The sequence below is a fragment of the Bos javanicus genome, chromosome 1 (assembly GCF_032452875.1).
Source record: "Bos javanicus breed banteng chromosome 1, ARS-OSU_banteng_1.0, whole genome shotgun sequence".
In the NCBI taxonomy this organism is placed as follows: Eukaryota; Metazoa; Chordata; class Mammalia; order Artiodactyla; family Bovidae; genus Bos; species Bos javanicus.
Window position 1 is genome coordinate 53395572 of NC_083868.1, and position 23504 is coordinate 53419075.

The 23504-nt window shown below is 40.2% G+C and overlaps 1 protein-coding gene across 7 annotated transcripts in view; it reads left to right on the forward strand.

Annotated features, from left to right (window-relative positions):
• Positions 1 to 23504, forward strand: part of HHLA2 (HHLA2 member of B7 family) — a 127329-nt gene that overhangs the window by 99270 nt on the left and 4555 nt on the right. For 4 of the 7 annotated variants that reach the window (XM_061386613.1, XM_061386657.1, XM_061386720.1 and 1 more), the window contains 7 exons: positions 7951 to 8040; positions 9819 to 10157; positions 11141 to 11410; positions 18007 to 18324; positions 20578 to 20703; positions 22710 to 22768; positions 23398 to 23492. In XM_061386613.1, coding sequence (XP_061242597.1) covers positions 7977 to 8040; positions 9819 to 10157; positions 11141 to 11410; positions 18007 to 18324; positions 20578 to 20703; positions 22710 to 22768; positions 23398 to 23460 — 1239 coding nt within the window. In that variant the 5' untranslated portion in view covers positions 7951 to 7976 and the 3' untranslated portion in view covers positions 23461 to 23492. Of the gene's footprint in view, positions 1 to 7950; positions 8041 to 9818; positions 10158 to 11140; positions 11411 to 18006; positions 18325 to 20577; positions 20704 to 22709; positions 22769 to 23397; positions 23493 to 23504 lie in introns of those variants that run through there. The other 3 variants (XM_061386958.1, XM_061386877.1, XM_061387041.1) reach the window with 3 other exon arrangements.

Below are 23504 nucleotides of genomic sequence, written 5' to 3' on the forward strand. Positions count from 1 at the left end.
TGCCTTCTTTCCCCACATCTGGAAATCAGCCACAATGTACCAGAACAAGGCGCTTCTAACATTTGAGCCCTTTTGTAAGGGTGCTGATTGCAACTTGGGTAGCTTCAATTTAATCCAAGGTGGAAGATTTCGGCTGCTTTGGGGGAAGAAAATAAATGTCTAAAAATAAAACTTAGGCATAAAAATAGGGCCAAATACTCATTAACTGCCTCACTTAGCTGAATGCTGAAATTATTTCCAAAGCGCTAAATCAAGCATTTGTGTAGAAGAGGTTGAGTATGTTTTTTTATTCATAGTACTTCATCTTAGATGATAAATGGGTTATGGCAATTTGTCATTTTATCCAAAAGACATGAATTAACCAGTTTTCAAGGGCCTAATTTTCAGCTCACGCTGACCCTTGAATTGGAGCATTTGTGCTCACAAGTCTTTTGGAATGGATTTTGTGGGCTGTTTTATGGGAGGCTGGAGAGGCAGGCAGGACCAGGAGCCAGAGAATCCATCCAAGGCTTGGTAGGCTAGGGTTAAGAATTTGATTTGACTGTGATGGGAAGTCACTGCAGTGATTGAATTAGAAGGCTGTTGTAGACCTATTTATATTTTTAAGATATGACCTTGAATGCTGCGTTGACAGTAGATTATAAGAAGGCAGGAGTAGAAGAGTGGTAACCATCCAGATAACTATTTTTGATATCCAGGTAAGAGATGATAGTGGCCTTGGGGTAGAAGGTGATGGTAGAGTTGGAAAGAAGTGCACAAATAATGGAGTTTTGTTTATTTCATTAATAAAAGACTGATTAATAGATTAGATGAGGGACATGAGGGAAGGGAAGAATCAAAGTTGATTTCTAAGTTTCTAGACTAAACAGCATGGAGGATATTGAGATAAAAACTGAAGGAGAAATGGGGTAATTTTTGTTGTTTTGTTCAGGGTGGACTAGAGAACAACTGTAAAGGGGATGAGGCATAAACCAAAGGTTCATGTTTGTTCTGTGATGCCTATAAGGCATCTAAATGAACAGGTCAAATGGGCAATTGAATATATGTCCTTGACTCAGTAGATAAATCTAAGAATCCTTGGTGTACAAATGTCATTCAGAGCCATGAAACAGAAGGACTTGTAAGCAGCTCTTTGCAGGAAACCACACTCAGCAGGAAACCCCTTGGTCTTGTCACCTTGCCTAACCTGGTGTTTCTTTCCATAGATCAAAGGAGTAGAAATGAAGAATAAGTAACAGATGACCAGATCTCTTCCCTAGCTTCTGCTTCGGTAATCTTATAAACAAAATGTGTGAAGAAGATAGCATCTAAATAAAGACCACAGTGCACACAGTGGGGGATGGTGATGACTCTGACCCCACCTCAACAATTAACTGAGATTGTTACTTCCCATTTTCCCTTTAAACATTTTCAGGGCCAAGCAGAATCTTCGGAGTTGGTTTTGGGGGGATACGAGTCTGCCTTCTTCCCAAATTAATGGCTTTCTAATTAAAAGCAGGTTTCTTTTCTACCAACACTTGTCTCTCTCTCAGGTATTGATTTTCAAACAGTGAGCAGCTGGATCTGTTGGATAACAGGCTTACCAAGGGAGTGAGTATAGAGAAAGTTTAAGTCCTGAGAATGTCCTGTACTTCTACAGAAGCAGGACAAGCAAAGGAGGAGGCTGAGTAAGGAGGACTAAGGAGGAGCGGCCATGAGGAAGGAAAAACTAGGAGACTGTGGTGGCCTAGAAACAAAGAGAAGAATCCTTAATAAAAAAAGATAACAGCCATGTTGAGTGCTCCTGTGAGATTGAATAAGATGAGGACAAACCACATCCACTGAGTTGGCAACACAGAACTTCTTGGTGACACTGACAAAGGGCAGTTTATGACACTTCTTGGAAACAAGAGCCTGGAGTGGATTGAGGGGAAATGTTAAGGGGAAAATTCAGTTCAGTTCAGTTCATTTCAGTCACTCAGTCGTGTCCGACTCTGCGACCCCATGAATCGCAGCACGCCAGGCCTCCCTGTCCATCACCATCTCCTGGAGTTCACTCAAATTCATGTCCATTGAGTTAGTGATGCCATCCAGCCATCCAGCCATCTCATCCTCTGTCGTCCCCTTCTCCTCCTACATCTCGTCCCAATCCCTCCCAGCATCAGCGTCTTTTCCAATGAGTCAACTCTTTGCATCAGGTGGCCAAAGTACTGGAATTTCAGCTTTAGCATCATTCCTTCCAAAGAACATCCAGGGCTGATCTCCAAAATGGGGGTGGCTATTCAGACAATTATTTTAAGAAGTTAACAGAGTTGAGAAATAGGTATATAGTTAACCAAGAGTCAGTGGAGAGTATTGTTTTTTCTCATGTTCTTAAGATGGGATAAATTGGAGCATTTTTGCTCATAGGATCAATCTAGTAGAGAAAAAGAATTGAATCATAGAGTAGAAAAGTGATGTAATTGCAGGGACAGATTTCTTGAAAATAAAAAGTGATGTGAGATGCAGAGCAAAAGCGAAGGGTTTGGATTTGGATAAGAGGAGGAGAGGAGTCAGAAGAGTAGACAGCTGTTAATGGGTTGGTTAAATTGATGCTAGGGGGATGAGGGAACATCCATAGTTAACTTTAACTAATTAATGAATCAGGGCTTCCCTGGTGGCTCAGCTAGTAAAGAATCTACCTGCAATGCAGGAGACCCAGGTTCAATCCTTGGGTTGGGAAGATCCCCTGGAGAAGGGAATGGCAACCCATTCCAATATTATTCTTGCCTGGAGAATTCCATGGGCAGAGGAACCTGACTAAGTATAGTCCATGGGGTCGCAAACAGTTGGACACAACTGAGCGACTAACACTTCAACTTTCAATTAATGAATCAAGAACATCAGCTGAAAGGAGGTTGGGAAGCGGGGGTGCTGGAAGTTTCAAGAAAAGGTAGAAAATATTGCAGTCATCATGGAAAATGGGAAATTGAACCTTTAGTACAATAGTGGAAATGGAATGTTCTGAAGTTACATTAAACAAGGTGGAGTTAATTCTTGCTTGAAAGAGATTGATTAAATCTTGAATTGTTTTTTAATAGCCTGTAAAGGTGAAATGCATCATTACATATTTACATCTATTCATGGCAGAAAATGAATTTAATGATTACTTTTAATCTTACTGGGCTTCCCTGGTGGCCCAGACGGTAAAGCGTCTGCCTGCAATGTGGGAGATCCAGGTTCAATCCTTGAGTCAGGAAGATCCCCTGGAGAAGGAAATGGCAACCCAGTTCAGAACTCTTGCCTGGAAAATTCCATGGATGGAAGAGCCTGGTGGGGTATGTCCATGGGATCACAAAGAGTTGGACACAACTGAGCAACTTAGCTTCACTTTCTTTCTTTTCTAATCTTACTATTAAAGAGATAAGCCTTGTGATATATATCTTTTCATACATTATACAATCAAATACATCTATAAGAAGAAATATGAAGTTCTTATTTTTATAACTACTCCTGTTTTACATGTTTACTTTGCCAAACACTTTATTTTATGGTATGTTAGTTTACTACTATGTTGGTTCCTGTTATGTAACAGTGATTTAATATTTCCATATATTTCAAAATAATCACCATGAGAAGTCTAGTTATGATCTGTCATATTACAAAGATATTATATCATTATGTACTCTGTTTCCCCCACACTGTACATTTCATGAGGCTTCCCAGGTGGTGCTAGTGGTAAAGAACCCAGCTGCCAATGCAAGAGACATAAGAGATGTGAGTTTGATCCCTGAGTTGGGAAAAGCCCCTGGAGGAGGGCATGGCAACCCACTCCAGTATTCTTGCATGGAGAATCCCCATGGACAGTGGAACCTGGGGGGCTATAGTCCATATAGTCTCACAGGGTTGGACATGAATGAAGTGACTTAGCATGCATGCGTGTACATTTCATACCCTGACTCAATTATTTTGCAGCAGGAAGTTTGTACCTTTTTAAAAAAAAGCATTTCTTTTTTAAAAAAAATAGTATTGTTTAGCTATTCCACGTCATAGTTGTGGCAGAGGAATCTGGTTATGGCATCCAAACTCGTAGTTGTGGCATGTGGGATTTAGTTCCCTGATCAGGGACCGAACCCAGGCCCCCTGTGTTGGGAGCGTAGAGTCTTAGCCACTAGACCTCCAGAGAAGTCTCAGGAATTTTGTACCTTTTAACCTCCTTCATGTACATCTTTGTTGTTGTTAAGTCGCTTCAGTCGTGTCCGACTCTATGTGACCCCATAGACGGCAGCCCACCAGGCTCCTCCGTCCCTGGGATTCTCCAGGCAAGAACACTGGAGTGGGTTGCCATTTCCTTCTCCAATGCATGAAAATGAAAAGTCAAAGTGAAGTCGCTCAGTTGTGTCCGACTCTTCACGACCCCATGGACTGCAGCCTACCAGGCTCCTCAGTCCATGGGATTTTCCAGGCAAGAGTACTGGAGTGGGGTGCCTTCGCCTTCTCCACATGTACATCTTTCCCTCCCCCTAATCCCTTCCCCTGTGGCAACAACCTGTTTGTTCCCTGTATCTATCTATACCTTGTTCATTTGGTTCACATTTTTTTTGGTGTGATTCACATATGCGAGAAATTATACAGTATTTTAATATCTCTGTCAGACTTATTTCTATTACCTTAATACCCTCTAGTTACATCCATTTTGCCGCAAATGGCAAGGTTTCATCCTTTTTATGACTGAATAATATTCCATTGTATATGTATATCATAGCTTCTTTATCCATTCATCGATTGATGGGCACTTAGGTTGCTTGTATATTGGCTGTTGTAAATAATGTTGCAATAAACATATGGGTCCATATATGTTTTCTAGTTGTTTTTTTCTTTTTTTTTTTTTCAGTAAATACCCAGCAGTGAAATTGCTGGATCATGTGGTAGTATTCTTAATTTTTCAAAGAATCTTCATACTGTTTTTCACAGTGGCTACACCAATTTCCATTCCCACCAACAGTGCATGAGGGTTCTCTGTTTTTCTACATCCTTGCCAACACTTATTATTTGTTATCTTTTTAAAAATTCTTAATTTTAAATTGAGTTATAGTTTAGGTACAATGTTACATAAATTTCAGGTGTACAAAATAGTAACTCACAATTTTTAAAGGTTATGTTCCATTTATAGTTGTTATAAAATATTGGCTCGTTTCCCTGTGTTGTACAATATATTCCTGAAGCTTATTTATTTTATACATACTAGTTTTTACCTCTTAATCCCCTACCCCCATGTTTTTCTTCTCCCCTTCCATCTCTCCAGTGGTAACCACTAATTTGTTCTCATTTCTGTGAGTCTGTTTCGTTTTTTGTGACACTCAGTAATTTAAGATTCCACATGTAAGTTACATCATATGGTATTTGTCTCTATTCATCTGACTTATTCCACTTAGCATAATACCATCCAAGTCTAACCATATGCAAATTCATTCTTTTTTTATGGTTGAGTAGTTTTCACTGTGTACAATGAAATACACATACACACACACTACATCTTTTTTTATCCGTTCATCTGCTGATGGCCATGTAGTTTGCTCCCATATCTTGGAAATTATAAATAGCGCCTGTATGAACATTGGGCTACATGCATCTTTTCAAATTAGTGTTTTTGCTTTTTTCAAATATATACCCAGGTGTGAATTAATGGGTCACACAGTAGTTTTGGCTCCGCTGGTAGCTCAGCTGGCAAAGCATCCATCTGCAATGCAGGAGACCTGGGTTCCATCCCTGGGTTGGGAAGATCCTCTGGAGAAGGGAAAGGCTACCGATTCCAGTATTCTAGCCTAGAGAATTCCATGGACTGTACATCTATGGGATTGCAAAGAGTCGGACACAACTGAATGACTTTCACTTTTCATGGTAGTTTTATTTTTAGATTTTTGAGAAATCTCCATACTGTTTCACAATGGCTGCACCAATCTACATTCCCATCAACAGTATAGGAAGGTTCCATTTTCTCCACATCCTCATCTACATTTGTTATTTGTCTTCTTTTTGATGATAGCAATTCTGACAGGTGTGAGGTGCTCGCTCATTGTGGCTTTGATTTGCATGTCCCCAATGATTAGCAATGATGAGCATCTTTTCATGTGCCTTTTGGCCATCTACATTTCCTCTTTGGAAAAATGTCTATTCAGTTCTGCCCATTTTTAAATTGAATTTTGGTTTTTGATGTTGAGTTGTATGAGTTGTACTATATTTTGGATATTAATCACTTATTGGTCGTATCACTTGCAAATGTTTTTTCCCATTTGATAGCTCTTTTCATTTTGTCAATAGTTTCCTTTGCTGTGAAATAGTTTTTAACTTCAATTAGGTCCCATATGTTCATTTTTGCATTTATTTTCTTTGCTTTAGGAGACATATCTAAAAAATATTGCTATGATTTATGTGAGAGTGTTCTACCTATGTTTTCTTCTGTCAGTTTTATGATTTTTGGTCTTATATTTAAATCTTTAATCCATTTTGAGTATGACATTAGAGAATGTTGTAATTTCACTCTTTTACATGTAGCTGTCTAATTCTCCCAACACCACTTATTAAAGAGTCTGTCTTTTCTCCATTGTGTATTCTTCCTTCCCTTGTCATAGTTTAATTGACCATATGTGTGGAGTTTTGTTTCTGAGCTCTCTATCTGTCCCACTGACCTATGTGTCTGATTTAGTGCCAGTATCATACTATTTTGATGGCTGTATGGTCTGAAGTCAGAGAGCATGATATCTGTAGCCCTTTTCTTCTTTCTCAAGATTATCTTGGTTATTCACGGTCTTTTACCTTTCCATACACATTTTAGAATTAGGTGTTCTAGTTCTGTGAAAATGCCCTCAGCATTTTGACGGGGATTGCAATGACTCTGGATTGCGTTTGGTCGTTTGGTCATTTTAACAGTATTCTTCCCACCCATTAACATTGTGTATCTTTCTGTCTGTTTGTGTCAGCTTCAGTTTCTTTCATTAGTGTCTTATAGTTTGCCATGTACAGGTATTTTACCTCCTTGGGTAGGTTTGTTCCTAAGGATTTTATTCTTTTTGATTCAATGGTAAATTGGGTTGTTTCCTTAATTTCTTTCTGATAGTTCATTATTTGTGTATAGAAATGCAACAGACTTCTGAATATTAATTTTGTAACAAGCTCTAGTAGTTTTCTGGTTGCCTCTTTAGGATTTTTATGTGTATATCAAGTCATCAGCAAATAGTGACAGTTTTACTTCTTCCTTTCTGATCTCAATTCTACTTTGTCTTGTCTGATTGATGTGACTAGAATTTCCAATACTATCTTAAATAAAAGTGGCCAGAGTGGGTATCATAATCTTAAAGGAAAGGCTTCCAGCTTTTCACCATTGAGTATGATGTTAACTGTGAGTTTGCCATCTATGTACTTTATTATGTTTTGGTATATTCCCTTTATGCCCAGTTTTCTGGAGGGTTTTTATCATAAATGGATTCTGAATTTTGTCAAAAGCTGTTTCTGCATTTATTGAGATGATCATACAGTTTTTTATTCTTCAAATATCCAGAGAACCACCATTTAATGTATACCAAATCTTTATTCATTCAACAGCCATTTTTCAGGATCTGTTATATAGCAGGTACTGCCTTAGATGTGAAATCTCTTCTTCAGAGTTAACATCCTGCTATACATTTAGTGATATGTCCTGTTGGCCTCCTATGTGCAGAAACATGTGCACTTTTAAAAGGGGATTGTGCTACTTAAAAGTTGCCTTGTAATCTGATTTTTCTCCTATAACATTAAGAGCTTCTTTGCATACCATTGAACTGTCTTTTACAGTATTTAATTTTAAAGATTTAATGGTTGTAGAAGAATTATTTGTGTGAATGCAGCAGAGTTAATTTAATGATTCTCCTATAGGCAGAGACATTAATTCTTTCTTTTCCAATTCCTGTCTGCACTTGAAATCTGTAACTTGCATATTTCGCTTCTCTTTGATAGTATCAGGAATATGATCTCCACGAGACATGAAGGCACAGGCAGTGCTGGCTTTCTTCTTCCCTCTTATACCATCTCTATGTGGACCTCAAGGTAAGTGCCTTTATACTACACCCAAGTGTTGGTTATGTGTATCATTAGACAGGAGCATGAGCCACAATACAAGGGGGCTGTTTCCTCTGTAGCCATAGCATTGTCAACTTTTCTAAAAGATCAATTAATAATACACAGGAGGCAGACGGAAGTCTGCATGAAGATTAAAAATAATGTTTTCTTCTGTCTACTCTGATTAAGGCTCTTTCTAATCTGTTATCTGTTACCAGATATAAAATCACTATAAAGGCAAATTTGATTGGTTGGTTGATTTGTTTTTAAGTGTTAGCTTGGTGCTTGACACAACAAAAGGTACTATCAGCTTTGCTAGGTCCTATGACAGGCACTTTTAATTACCCAATAAAATACTAGAGATGTTTAGTAGGACAATTAGGGAAGTCAACAAAACCACTCCTTTTCTTTCCTACCTTTCCATATCTCTCAGCTTAATGCCACATTCCTCTAGCCTTTGGACAGACTGTTTCTCTGAGGCAAAGTGGGACATGGCAGAATGGAAAGAGCCTCAGAAGAGAAGGCCAAGGGAAAAGACTTTGTGACCTGGCCACATGAACACCCAATTCTCCCATCACAGGTGGCTTTGGCCAAGGTCAATGGAGTTTACTTCATTATGAGTAAAATAATGTCCTTTCCAGTGAAAATATCACAAAATTCATAGATAAGGCACATGATCTACTTTTCGTTTTGTCCAGGAAAAAGTGGCTACTACCTGCAGTGATTATGAGATAATAAGTATATTTTCTTTGCAGAAACCTGATCGTGATGAGTCCATTTGCTTTTTAAGATCACTTTCTGAAGTTGACTATATATGGGCTTCCCTGGTAAAGAATCTGCCTGCAGTGCAGGAGACCCGGGTTCGATCCCTGGGTTAGGAAGATCCCCTGGAGAAGGGAATGGTTACCCATCCAGTTTTCTTGCCTGGAGAATTCCATGGGCAGAAGATCCTGGCAGGCTATAGTCCATGGGGTTGCAGAGTCAGACATGACTGAGTGACTAACACTTTAACTTTACTTCAAACATATATATAAACTTATATGTATTAGGAGGATTGGACTTCTACATTTATATCTAGAATAATATTTCTTAACTATATTTTAACTGACTCATAGGATACCCTGTGAGTTGTCCTAAAGCCAAAATAAATGAGTCACTTCATGTCCCCTTTTGGACTCCTCCTATGTGTGCCATTTCTTGAAACTAATGTCTGTTTATTCCCAACAGATGCCTGAATGCAGCATTATCTTTTACATGTCCCAAATATTTCCTAACCCAACCAAGTTAAGACTTTTCTATTCTGTAAGAGTCTGCTGGCTCCAGAAGCTGAATAAACTATTTAATAATTTGTTATTGTATAGTAAGTATTAAAGATATATGTTCAGGGATAAAAATCAACAGGAATCTTTAATTTATATAATATAATATAATATAATTTCCAGTAACTGTGTAGGCCAAGATCAGAGGAGAAATGAGACTATTGATCAAGCATCAAGCAAGGTTTCTATGCTTTACACTGTTGTCAATTCTAATAGTTACATTGAATCCAACAGATACTCAATTAAAATTGCAGACACTCAAATACAGCTCAAATACAGAGCTTCATGGCTTGTTTCTGAGAATTGGACTAGCAAAGGTTCTTGATAGATAGATAGATGATAGATGTTAATGATCAGGCTGCTGACCTAGGATAGTTCTAGGTAGCCCTGATATAACCCTGATAAGCACCCATCACTAATTCACTTCATAACTGCTCTTGTTTTCAGATGCTTCCTTCAGTCATGTTAGTATGAATGAGCAAATCGTCACTGGAAGACTAGGTGAAGATGTCATTCTCCCTTGCTCATTTGAGAGTGGACCCAATGTCGTAATTCACTGGAAGAACCAAGATACCAATGTTTACTCATACTACAGAGACAGCGACCAGTTGGAAAAGCAAGATCCCAGATATGTAAACAGGATATCCCTCTTCCATGGTGAGATTCACAATGGGAATGCCTCCCTGTCTTTCAGAAGATTAACCCTTCAGGATGAAGGAATCTACGTATGCTATGTGGGAACATCACTTGGAAAAATCACAAAGAAAGTAGTCCTAAAAGTGGGAGGTGAGTGCACATGTAAGCTTTAACAAACACGACAGTGGTACCATTCTATGTTGCCTGGAATGCCTTCCTGTTAGTTGAATAAGCTGTGGGCTTCCTTCTAAGACAATGTGTACAAACTACCTCATTTTTAATGCATAGTATTTTCGAGTATAGCATTGATACACCCATTATTCCATTAATAGGTATTTGGGTATTCATAGTGTTTTACATTACAAAAAAATGTTGTGATGAACATCCTTATATTTAATATTAGGAAATGGTCTGAAACAAAAGGGTCAGGAGTAAAATTATAATATGTCACGTACAGCAGCAGCATAAGAGTATCCATTTCCCCTTAAGTCTTATATCAGCACCTAATATTACCAGTTTTAAGAAATTCTGCCAATATGATAGCTTAAAAATATTGAATTATTGATTTAAATTACATTTCCTATTTTCTAAATTAAGTTATTTTTAATATTCTATGCTTTCCCCTATCTTTATTCACTTTGCTTATCTAATCATTTATTTGTTGGGGGGAGGGGCGTTTTCTAATAGGCTTTGTCCTTTCTCCCTCTGTTCCATTTAGCTGCTTCAAACCTTGACTCAGAAATCTAAGAATTATGGGTAAATGAAGAACCAAAAAGCCTCTGAGTCAGTACCTGAGGAGTACAGAGTGCTGCATGAGCTCCACTTTATCAACTTCTGACACTCACATTTTAACTGCTCACTGAGGCCATTTTTTTTTCTAGAATTCTTTCTAGAAAGTTGAGCTTGCTAGTTGCTGTGTATCCATGCATACTTTTTGTTTTTCTTGTCGATCACCAGACTATATCCTAAGATTCTACAGAATTTTTGTAGTTTTTCCTTTCAGAAACTGCCAAGTTTTACTCACAAAGCTTGGCTTTTTGGTTCACAGGTATTAAAATACTAAGTGTTCTGCACAGGCAGCCTAAAAAGAAACTAATGAGAGTTCCTCACATGCCCTTCTTTTTCCCTCATAGCTTTTGTCACACCTGTGATGAAGTATGAAAAGAATACCACCAACAGCTTCTTAATATGCAATGTGTTAAGTGTTTTTCCTTATCCAATTATCACATGGAAAGTGGATAATAATACATCTATCTCTGAAAACAATGGGAAAGAAGTTGGATCTTTGGGTCCTTTTCATATAAACAGCAGAGTAAATATTACAGGATCAAATTCATCATATCAGTGTGAAATTGAAAACCCACTGCTGAAGCAAACATGGACAGGAAGATGGACAAGGAAAGGTAGGCTTTCTGAGTGAACGTGCTGTCGGAGGTAGGGAGGGAACGGGGATTGATTTACAGATAAAGAAAGGAATACAAAAAGGAAGGAAATGCATTTGCAGCAGTCAGAAGACCAGACCGAAGTCCCAGCTCTAATTAATGGCTCTATTGCCTCAAGCAATCATTTTTATTTGTGAGTGTTGGTTCCATGTTGGTAAAATGGAAGTAATCCTTACCTTGCAAGGTGTTTATGAGTTAAAGGAAAATGTGTGAAATGAAAAGTATCAAATATATTTGTATGTATTACTGTATTTCTCTATGGTTCTTCTACACAGAATTTTCTACCTGCATTGCACTTTAAAAGATCAGAGGAGAAGGAAAGGATGCTTGTCTACTAGCAGGTCACAACCTCTGATTCTTACCAGTTTTTCAACCAACAAAAATTAGCATTGCTTCTATTTAGTCTCCTTAAGTAGCATTAGCCCATTAATCTTTATAAACACATCTGCTCCTTCCTCTCATTTATTTGAACAAACCCAAACTCTGATCAATCTATCTATAGCATACTGTTTAAGAAGAGTTTAAAGAGAAGAAAAATTAAATTGACACCATTTGTCTATTACTGAGGAAAATTATTTGTTTTATAGTTCACTAGAAGTAAAGCAAATTTTTTCTGTAAATCTCCATTATATAGGGAAAGTAGAGGTAACCCACTCCAGTATTCTTGCCTGGAGAATCCCAGGGACAGAGGAGCCTAGTGAGCTGCCGTCAATGGGGTCGCATAGAGTTAGACACGACTGAAGTGACTTAGCAGCAGCAGCAGCAGCAGAGGTTAGCTATCTTTTTTGGGCCTTTCCTTCCCCTGAATTTTCTTAACTTTCAAATATATTGAAGTACAGTGGACTTACAATATTATTTCAGGTATAAAATATAGTAATTAGATATTTTATAGATTACACACCATGAGTTCAGTTCAGTCACTAAGTCGTGTCCGACTCTTTGCAACCCATGAACCGCAGCACGCCAGGGCTCCCTGTCCATCACCAACTCCCCGAGTTCACCTAAACCCATGTCCATCGAGTCGGTGATGCCATCCAACCATCTCATCCTCTGTCGTCCCCTTCTCCTCCTGCCCACAATCTTTCCCAGCATCAGGGTCTTTTCCAGTGAGTCAGCTTTTCGCATCAGGTGGCCAAAGTATTGGAGTTTCAGCTTCAACATCAGTCCTTCCAAAGAACACCCAGGACTGATCTCCTTTAGGATGGACTGGCTGGATCTCCTTGCAGTCCAAGGGACTCTCAAGAGTCTTCTCCAACACCATAGTTCAAAAACATCAATTCTTCGGCGCTCAGCTTTCCTCACAGTCCAACTCTCACATCCATACGTGACCACTGGAAAAACCATAGCCTTGACTAGATGGACCTTTGTTGGCAAAGTAATATCTCTGCTTTTTAATATGCTGTCTAGGTTGGTCATAACTTTCCTTCCAAGGAGTAAGCGTCTTTTAATTTCATGGCTGCAATCACCATCTGCAGTGATTTTGGAGCCCAGAAAAATAAAGTCTGACACTGTTGCTACTCTTTCCCCATCTATTTGCCATGAAGTGATGGGACTGGATGCCATGATCTTCGTTTTCTGAATGTTGAGCTTTAAGCCAACTTTTTCACTCTCCTCTTTCACTTTCATCAAGAGGCTCTAATTTAGTTCTTCACTTTCTGCCATAAGGGTGGTGTCATCTGCACTTCTGAGGTTATTGATATTTCTCCTGGCAATCTTGATGCCAGCTTGTGCTTCTTCCAGCCCAGCGTTTTTCATGATGTACTCTGCATATAGGTTAAATAAGCAGGGTGACAATATACTGCCTTGACGTACCCCTTTTTCTATTTGGAACCAGTCTGTTGTTCCATGTCCAGTTCTAACTGTTGCTTCCTCACCTGCATACAGGTTTCTGGACAGGCAGGTCAGGTGGTCTGGTATTCCCATCTCTTTCAGAATTTTCCACAGTTTATCGTGATCCACACAAAGACTTTGGCATAGTCAATAAAGCAGAAATAGATGTTTTTTTCTGGAACTCTCTTGCTTTTTCGATGACCCAGCGGATGTTGGCAATTTGATCTCTGGTTCCTCTGCCTTTTCTAAAACCAGCTTGAACTTCTGGAAGTTCATGGTTCACATATTGCTGAAGCCTGGCTTGGAGAATTTTAAGGATCACTTTACTAGCATGTGAGATGAGTGCAATTGTGCAGTAGTTTGAGCATTCTTTGGCATTGCCTTTCTTTGGGATTGGAATGAAAACTGACCTTTTCCAGTCCTGTGGCCACTGCTGAGTCTTCCAAATTTGCTGGCATATTGAGGGCAGCACTTTCACAGCATCATCTTTCAGGATTTGAATTAGCTCAACTGGAATTCCATCTCCTCCACTAGCTTTTTTCGTAGTGATGCTTCTTAAGGCCCACTTGACTTCACATTCCAGGATGTCTGGCTCTAGGTGAGTTATCACACCACCATGATTATCTGGGTCGTGAAGATCTTTTTGTACAGTTCTGTGTATTCTTGCCACCTTTTTTTAATATCTTCTGCTTCTGTTAGGTCCCTACAATTTCTGTCCTTTATTGAGCCCATCTTTGCATGAAATGTTCCCTTGGTATCTCTAATTTTCTTGAAGAGATCTCTAGTCTTTCCCATTCTGTTGTTTTCTTCTATTTCTTTGCATTGATCGCTGAGGAAGGCTTTCTTATCTTTCCTTGCTATTCTTTGGAACTCTGCATTCAAATGGGTATTATCTTTCCTTTTCTCCTTTGCTTTTCACTTCTCTTTTCACAGCTATTTGTATGCCTCCTCAGACAGCCATTTTGCTTTTTTGCATTTCTTTTTCTTGGGGATGGTCTTGATCCCTGTCTCCTGTACAATGTCATGAACCTCTATCCATAGTTCATCAGGCACTCTATCAGATTTAGTCCCTTCGGTCAATTTCTTACTTCCACTGTATAGTCATAAGGGATTTGATTTAGGTCATACCTGAATGGTCTAGTGGTTTTCTCCACTTTCTTCAATTTCTGTCTGAATTTGGCAATAAGAAGTTCATGATCTGAGCCACAGTCAGCTTCCAGTCTTGTTTTTGCTGACTGTATAGAGCTTCTCCATCTTTGGCTGCAAAGAATATAATCAATCTGATTTTGGTGTCGACCATCTGGTGATGTCCATGTGTAGAGTCTTCTCTTGTGTTGTTGGAAGAGGGTGTTTGCTATGCCAATGCATTCTTTTGGCAGAACTCTATTAGCCTTTGCCCTGCTTCATTCTGTACTCCAAGGCCAAATTTGCCTGTTACTCCAGGTGTTTCCTGACTTCCTACTTTTGCATTCCAGTCCCCTATAATGGAAAGGACATCTTTTTTGGGTGTTAGTTCTAGAAGGTCTTTTAGGTCTTCATAGAACTGTTCAGTTTCTTCAGCATTACTGGTTGGGGCATAGTCTTGGATTACCATGATATTGAATGGTTTGCCTTGGAAATAAGCAGAGATCATTCTGTCGTTTTTGAGATTGCATCCAAGTACTGCATGTTGGACTCTTGTTGACCATGATGGCTACTCCATTTCTTATAAGGGATTCATGCCAAAAGTAGTAGATATAATGGTCATCTGAGTTAAATTCACCCATTCCAGTCCATCTTAGTTTGCTGATTCCTAGAATGTCAACATTCACTCTTGCCATCTCCTGTTTGACCACTTCCAATTTGCCTTGATTCATGGACCTAACATTCCAGGTTCCTGTGCAATACTGCTCTTTACAGCATCGGACCTTGCTTCCACCACCAGTCACATCCATAACTGGGTGTTGTTTTTGCTTTGGCTCCATCCCTTCATTCTTTCTGGAGTTATTTCTCCACTGATCTCCAGTAGCATATTGGGCACCTACCGACCTAGGGAGTTCATCTTTCAGTGTCCTATCTTTTTGCCTTTTCATACTGTTTATGGGGTTCTCAAGGCAAGAATACTGAATTGGTTTGCCATTCCCTTCTCCAGTGGACCACATTCTGTCAGACCTCTCCACCATGACCCATCCATCTTGGGTGGCCCCATATGGCGTGGCTTAGTTTCATTGAGTTAGACAAAGCTGTGGTCTGTGTGATCAGATTGGCCTGTTGTCTGTGATTGTGGTTTCAGTCTGTCTGCCCTCTGATGCCCTTTCTCAGCTACTACCATCTTACTTGGGTTTCTCTTACCTTGGATGTAGGATATCTCTTCACAGCTACCCCACGTCTGAGGTAAGGAGCAGCGGCTGCGCTTTGCTAGAGTAGCTGTGAAGAGATACCCCACATTTTAGTTCACTGATTCCTAAAATGTCGATGTTCACTCTTGCCATCTCCTGTTTGACCACTTCCAACTTGCCTTGATTTATGGACCTAACATTCCTGTGCAATATTTCTCTTTACAGCATCAGACCTTGCTTCCATCACCAGTCACATCCATAACTGGGTATTGTTTTTGCTTTGGCTCCATCCCTTCATTCTTTCTGGAGTTATTTCTCCACTGATCTCCAGTAGCATATTGGACACCTAGCGACCTGGAGAGTTTATCTTTCAGTGTCGTATCTTTTTGCCTTTTCATACTGTTCATGGGATTCTCAAGGCAAGAATACTGAAATGGTTTGTCATTCCCTTCTCCAGTGGACCACATTTTGTCAGACCTCTCCACCATGACCCATCCATCTTGGGTGGCCCTACACGACATGGCTCATAGTTCCACTGAGTTAGACAAGGCTGTGGTTTATGTGGTTAGTTTGGTTAGTTTTCTGTGATTGCAGTTTTCAGTGTGTCTGCCCTCTGATGGAGAAGGATAAGAGGCTTATGGAAGCTTCCTGATGGGAGAGACTGACTGAGGGGGAAACTGGGTTTTGTTCTCATGGGTGGGGCCATGCTCAGTAAATGTTTAATCCAATTTTTTGTTGATGGGTGGAGCTGTCTTCCCTCCCTGCTATTTATCTGGGGCCAAACTATGCACAAGGGTTCCCTTTTGTCCACATCTAACCAACACTTGTTATTTGTTTGTTTTTTTGATAGTAGTGATTCTGACAGGTGTGAGGTGATAGCTCAGGTGATAGCTCATTGTAGTTGCATTGGTTTGCATTTCCCTGATGATTAGTGATGTTGAACTTTTCAGGTGTCTGCTGGTCATATGTATGTCTTATTTGGGAAATTTATTCATTATCCTTATATGATGTCAATAGTATGGGCCACTAATATTCACTGTTCATCAGCCAAGTAGCAATGGAAATGTGGGAAAGGGCTGAAAATATTAAATTGTAAATATTTTATTTGGAGAATCATAATTTCTCTTGTGTATTCAGAATTGAGTATCCTGAAGTTCCAATGGTTCCTTATGTTTAGTGCTGTTTTGTCTTGTTGAGGATCCATTATGTGCCAAACTTTGTCACTCAGCCTGTGAACCTCAGAACCAGCTGTATACTAGATGCTGTGGACTCTCACTTATGGATCCACAGTATCTAGTACAAACATGTAAAAATAAAACTAAACCGGGAAAGTAGCATACAAAAAGAGTGATTAAATCTGTTCACTATGGTTCAGTATGGATCAGGTTGTTACAGAATATATGCTTAAGGAATTGCATACAGGCTGAACTTTAAAGGAGTAGTAGGGAATTTCAGGAGAACATAGGCATTCTAGATAAAAAAACATACTATATGCAAAAGCAGAGATGGGGGTAAATATTGCCTGAATTTGTGGACGTATAACTGGTTGAGAGTGAAACTGAAGTATCAAGAGTTAAGCCTAGAGAGGAAGGCAAAAATCAGATCAAATGCCTTCATCTTGCTAAGGAGCTTGAGCTGGCCTGGAGGTAGTTCGGAGCCAAAGAAGGATATGAAGCATCGGAGAGACTGGAAGTTGTATTTTAGATGGCTTCTCTGGTATCACTCTTTCACAGGTGGACTGTTGTGTTTTAGATAGCTTGCTTTGGCATCACTCTCTCGCAGGTGGACTGCAGAGTAGGTGAGTCTAAAACCAGGGAGGATAATTCATGGTGGTCCATAGAAGTCAGCTGGCAGAACAGGAAGGACAATGGGCTGCTAACTCTGGAGGGGAAGCCGAGACTACCCAGCAGACTCCCTGCTCTAAAAGATCGGTCTGGTGGGGAATTCCTGCACACGGTTAGAAATATACTCATGTGCTAGGAAAAAGACTTTGTTCAGAAAGAGAGATTAAGAAGTGGTTGAGACCATGGAAGTAGCAGAGACTACTAGGTAGTACATGGTGACAAGAAGGCAGCCTGGGGAACACCAGCATTCAAGAGGTCAACAGAAGACTGCTGAGTTAAAAACGCTGGTAACTGGTAGCAGCACTCGAGTGATCATGCTCAGGTTGTTGGAGTTGAAAACGAGGTGTGTCATCTCCCTAGCTGGCCCAGGCTTGGGCCTCCTTGAAGCCTAAACTTAACCTTGGTGGGTGACTTTAAAATAGTGGTGTAAAGCTTTTAAGAAACTCCACAGCACAAATATCTCACTGCTTTCCAAAAAGTGTTTTCAAAGATATTTCTAAGTATAACTTAGAAAATTCATTTGAAAAATTTTTCATTTATCTTTACTTTTCTATTCTGTTGTTAGATGTCCTTCATAAAATGCAAAGTGAAAACGTTTTACTCTCATGTAAACCTGAAAACAGTTTTTTCCCACCAAATCAAGACTTCACAGTCACTTGGTACAGAGTGGAAAGTGGGAGTGCCTTGCTCCTGGCTTACTTTAAGACCTCCTCACAAGAAACACTTATCAATCAACCTCGACTTTCATGGAAAGAAGAGCTAATAAACTCACGTGACTTCTCTTTAACTGTGAAGGATCTTCATCTTTCAGACAGTGGGGAGTATTTGTGCGATATTTCATCAAATGAAAGTACCTCACTCACCAGCCAAACACTGCATGTAGGTAAGTTACAAGTAGGGTTGGACATGGGTTTCAGGTACAGCAGTAGAGATTGTGAACATCAAATAGGAAATTAGGTTGGCATTTCAAGAATACCTTTGAATAGAATTTCTGAAAATACTGTTTACAGGGATACTCCCAGTCAAAATGGTAGATAGTTTCCTTTCTTGAACCAAACGAAAGCCTTGCACTGAAAAATAAAAGGAAATTACTCCCAGAAGATTTCCCTTTTAGGGTTTCAGAGCTTCAGAAATGGAAGACAGAACCTCTATGTTTTGTTACTCTGTGGGCTGAGCATCTTCAATTCCTGCTTACCATTGTGCTGATATGTGCCTTAGGGTCTGGGTCTGGGGAGAGAAAACTGTGCAGGCATGGTGGGAAGTTAGAACTGAAGCTTCTGCTGCAGGCTATTGAAGCATGGTCTGTAAACCTGGTGAAAACAGTCATCAGAGGACATTTGAAACATTAAGGTTGTGCCTAATTTGGCTCATTTTTTACCTCTCAGTTCAGTTCAGTCGCTCAGTCGTGTCCGACTCTTTGCGACCCCATGAATTGCAGCACGCCAGGCCTCCCTGTCCATCACCAACTCCCGGAGTTCACTCAAACTCATGTCCATTGAGTCAGTGATGCCATCCAGCCATCTCATCCTCTGTCGTCCCCTTCTCCTCCTGCCCACAATCCCTCCCAGCATCAGAGTCTTTTCCAATGAGTCAGCTCTTCCCATGAGGTGGCCAAAGTATTGGAGTTTCAGCTTCAACATCAGTCCTTCCAATGAACACCCAGGACTCATCTCCTTCAGAATGGACTGGTTGGATCTCCTTGCAGTCCAAGGGACTCTCAAGAGTCTTCTCCAACACCACAGTTCAAAAGCATCAATTCTTCGGCACTCAGCTTTCTTCACAGTCCAACTCTCACATCCATACATGACCACTGGAAAAACCATAGTCGACTAGACGGACCTTCATTGGCCAAGTAATATCTCTGCTTTTCAATATACTATCTAGGTTGGTCATAACTTTCCTTCCAAAGAGTAAGCTAATTGCCACAACTCATTGTTTAAAATATTTCTACTTCAGTATCCATAGAATCAAGGAATGTGTACTCATGAAGTTGACTGTCTAGGGGGGCTGATCACCTTATCCTTCAGCAGTTGACATCATGGGAGACCATGGCACCTCTCTATATTTATTAAAATGAGTCAGTGGAACATATGTTTTATAAATGTACTTGGCATTCTAGTTTTGAATGTTACCTCCTATAATACAAATTATAACAATTCTAGTTCCAATCAAGAGGCTGAAAAGAGTTCAGGTTCCTCCAGTTATTCCTGAGGAACTCCAAGCACCATTGGTTATCTTGGTGGTCACCTGTCACTTTTTACTCAAGATCATGGCTCCTATTCAGCTTTTCTCATCATCTCTGTACCTCTTATCTCTATTCCTCTAGGATCCTGCCTTTTCCAAGCCAAGGGTACACTGTGCCCTACCTCCATCCCCCAAGGAAAACACTAGGCTGCAGTTAGTTTGTAGTCATAATTACTCCTTTGTAAAAGGGCATGGCAACCCTTCTAGTATTCTTGGAGAATCCCTTGGACAGAGGAGCCTAGCGGGCTACAGTCCATGGGGGTCACACACACAAAAATATGTAATTCCCTTATTACAATATAAAACAAAGACTTAAAATGCATAAAAAACTCATTGCCTCTCAAGTTTTCAGACTTTTTCCTCTCTTGACTCCCATCCCCACTATGGCCCAAATTGTTTAATATCAGCTTTGGCAGATTCCCCCAATAGATATATTAGATGGGGTGATGTCCTAAGTTGCTTCAGTCATGTCCAACTCTTTTTGACACTATGGACTGTAGCCTGCCAGGTTCCTCTGTCAGTGAGATTCTCCAGGCAAAAATACTGGAGTAGATTGTCATGCCCTCCTCCAGGGGATCTTCTTGACCCAAGGATTAAACATTCATCTCTTATGTCTCCTGCATTGGCAGAAGAATTCTTTACTACTAGCGCCACCTGAGAACTGGGAAGTATTATTTATGCTCATGAAAAACACTGATCCAGACAGGGCTGTTGTTTGTGTCTTTAATGGGTCTTTTCATTAGGAAAAGTCTTTTCACTAATATGATATCTGCTTCCCATGCAGAATGCAGAAATAGCTACTTTGAATAAACATACTCACCCAGCTATACATTTTCTTTTGTTGTCTGGTAACTTTTCTTGCAGCTATAGACTTTCTGTTTGTCTTATTTAGAAGCAAGCCCAAGAGCGCCTGCTGGGATAATTGTTCCAGTTTTGGTGGCCGTTGTATCGGCAGTTTTGTTGCTGTCGGTGGCCCCTCGAGCTGTTAGATCAAAAAGATGCATCGGTTTCCACAGAGGTACTATCTCATGGGGGCTTTGGTCTCATGCCCAGGGGTTCAGGTGGAGGCATATCCAAGATGGCAAGTGAGTCCATGGAATTCTCCAGGCCAGAATACTGGAGTGGGTAGCCGTTCCTGTCTGCAGGAGGTCTTCCCAACCCAGGGACTGAACCCAGATCTCCCACATTGCCGGCGGATTCTTTACCAGCTGAGCCATCAGGCAAGCCCTTGTTAATAGTTGCTACTGCTCAAAACAACATTGTCCTTGATGAGCCATTTTATTTTAATCATGGGAAGTTTTTTAAAACTTTTTCTAAATTTTCTGCTAGAAAACTTACAGTAATTTAATTACTTGTAGTAATTCAACATGATACTAAGATTCCACGGTCATAGGACTTCTTAAAAGACTTTGCTTTTATCAACAAATTTAGATTGGTGAAAAACTTAAGATTTACTTATTTCCACATTTTACAGGTCAGAAAATTAGAATCAAAAAAGATAACGCAAATGTTAAATAAGCATCTGAAACAGACTTACAGGCAGCACCTGAGATGACCCAGGTAACTAGTGGCAGAGGTAGATCTTGGCCCCATGAAGCTCTCACTGATTTCATCATCTCTCTAAGAAAGCTCTGAGTGTCCTGGGAGATTGAGACAGATTCAGTGTCCCTTCTTCTGATTGATATTTTCCTATTGCCCCTGCTGAAGTCAGGGTTATTTGGTCATTGTGGACACCATTATTGAAGGTAGTGCTTTAAGGGTGATAGTGAGCAAGGATTTCATCTGTTGCAGCCCTGTGATTGTCTATGTGAATAAGCAGGCCATTGCCCTTGATGTTCCTGTCCCTTAGCTGCCAGAAGTAGGGAAAAAATGGGAGGTTTCAGGTAGTCTAGTTTGTCTTCACCATGCAAAACCTAATATCATGGTACTTGAGATTGGGTTCAAGTTCTAGGAGAGGGGGCACTACTCAAGAATGACGGTTTAGTTTCTATAGTGGAAGTGTGCGCAAGTGAAGTTCCAACACAAAGCACCTGGCACACTCAAAACTGGAGAAAGGGGAGCACAGAAGAGACTGCACCCCTCAGAGCTTTGCTGGAAGCCCTCAGTCTAAAGGGACAAGGAGGAGGAATAGTGCCCAAAACCTGAAAGGAGAGAGTCACAGGACCAGCTGTGTTGTAAGGAAGGTGGCTTCACATAGAGCACACAGCCAGAGTAAGGTGACCTGACACGGAAGGAGCTAGGAGAAGAAACACCTGATTTTGCCCCTCCTGCCCTCTGATCTCCACCCCAGATGAAAGCAGAGGGAAGAGAAGCCCTGCAGGTAGAACCCATCCAGGTCAGCATCCCAAGGCAGAGAGCAGGACGGATTCTGATTCTGGAGGAGCAGTCAGATGTCAGCAAAAAACACATCAGGGCGTGGGCCACTTAAAAAAATAAAAGAGAGTGTTCCATAGTTTGTAGTCTGAATTTTTTTTATGCCCCATTTTGCTGTCCATCACCACCTTGGCTCTTTCCCATTGTTTATAGTTAGTAGGCATCAGGCCAACCATCTTAGAGAGCCAACAGCTTCTGGCTTGCTTGAACTGCCTTTATCCCTGCTTTGGAGCACCTGAATTTAATGCTGTGTGTTTCTGATGAAGTATTTCTACATTAAGGACATTTTTAATGCTGTTTGTTGGAAAAAGATACAAAGAGGGGAGTGACTAATGTGATTCTAATAACATAATCATACTCAGGTGGGGCATCTCTGGTGACTCACATGGTAAAGAATCTGCCTGCAATGAAGGAGACCTGGGTTTGATCCCTGGGTTGGGAAGATCCCCTGGAGAAGGGAATGGCAACCCACTCCAGTATTCTTACCTGGAGAATTCCATGGACAGAGGAGCCTGGCAGGCTGTACAGCCCATGGGGTCACAAAGAGGTGGACACGACTGAACAACTATTTGTTGTTACTGAGGTGGGAATAAGGGAGAATTGGGGTGTTGGCAAAAAGATGTCTTTTTAAGTTTTGTTTTTTTCCTGTAGAAAGGCGTCCACCTACTAATCAGAACTCTAGCAGTGCTGGTACTACAGAAGAAAATGTGGTAAGGCATTTCCTTTATCAAACTATTTATAAGAATGCTATGGTAAAAAGCTAATTGAACTTTTGACTGATTCACATATTATCATGCAGGACTTTTACACAGATAAAAGGCAGGAGGGGTTGCAGGATAATAGAACAGGAAAAAATACACTTAGGCTCTTCCACTGTCTGTAATTAAACCGGTCCTAGTCGCTTAAATAAGTGCTTGCTCATCTCATTTCCAACTGTTACTTGTAAAGATCTCAAATGGCACTATGCACCAATGTACTTACTCTTCTGCTGGAAACATAGGGTTGCATAGAAGTGGAAGGAAATACAGATAAAGTAGAGAAAAGCAAACTACAGTTTCTGCCCAGACTCAGACTACTGACCTTCTACACTTTTCCAGCCAACTAGGTTCCTTTCAGAACTGATAATTCACTTATGAATTTATAGCTTGCTTGTATACTTTTTTGCTGCACACCTTTTATTATTTATGACTTCCATTAATCAGGATACATAACAGCAAAGAGTGGGATAAACTTGTTTTTCTACTTGTTAAAATCTCAGGAACATCTAGCAGGGAAATTAAAATTGATAAGATCTAACTTCATAACTACTTATAACTGTCTCATGGATCTCTGATTACAGATGCAAACAGAAGCTTACAGTTCCCCCCTCCAAAAAACCAAAACAAAACACTACCACCATTAATATTAAAATGGCTATTCTGACATAAACAACAACTATTTTGAGTC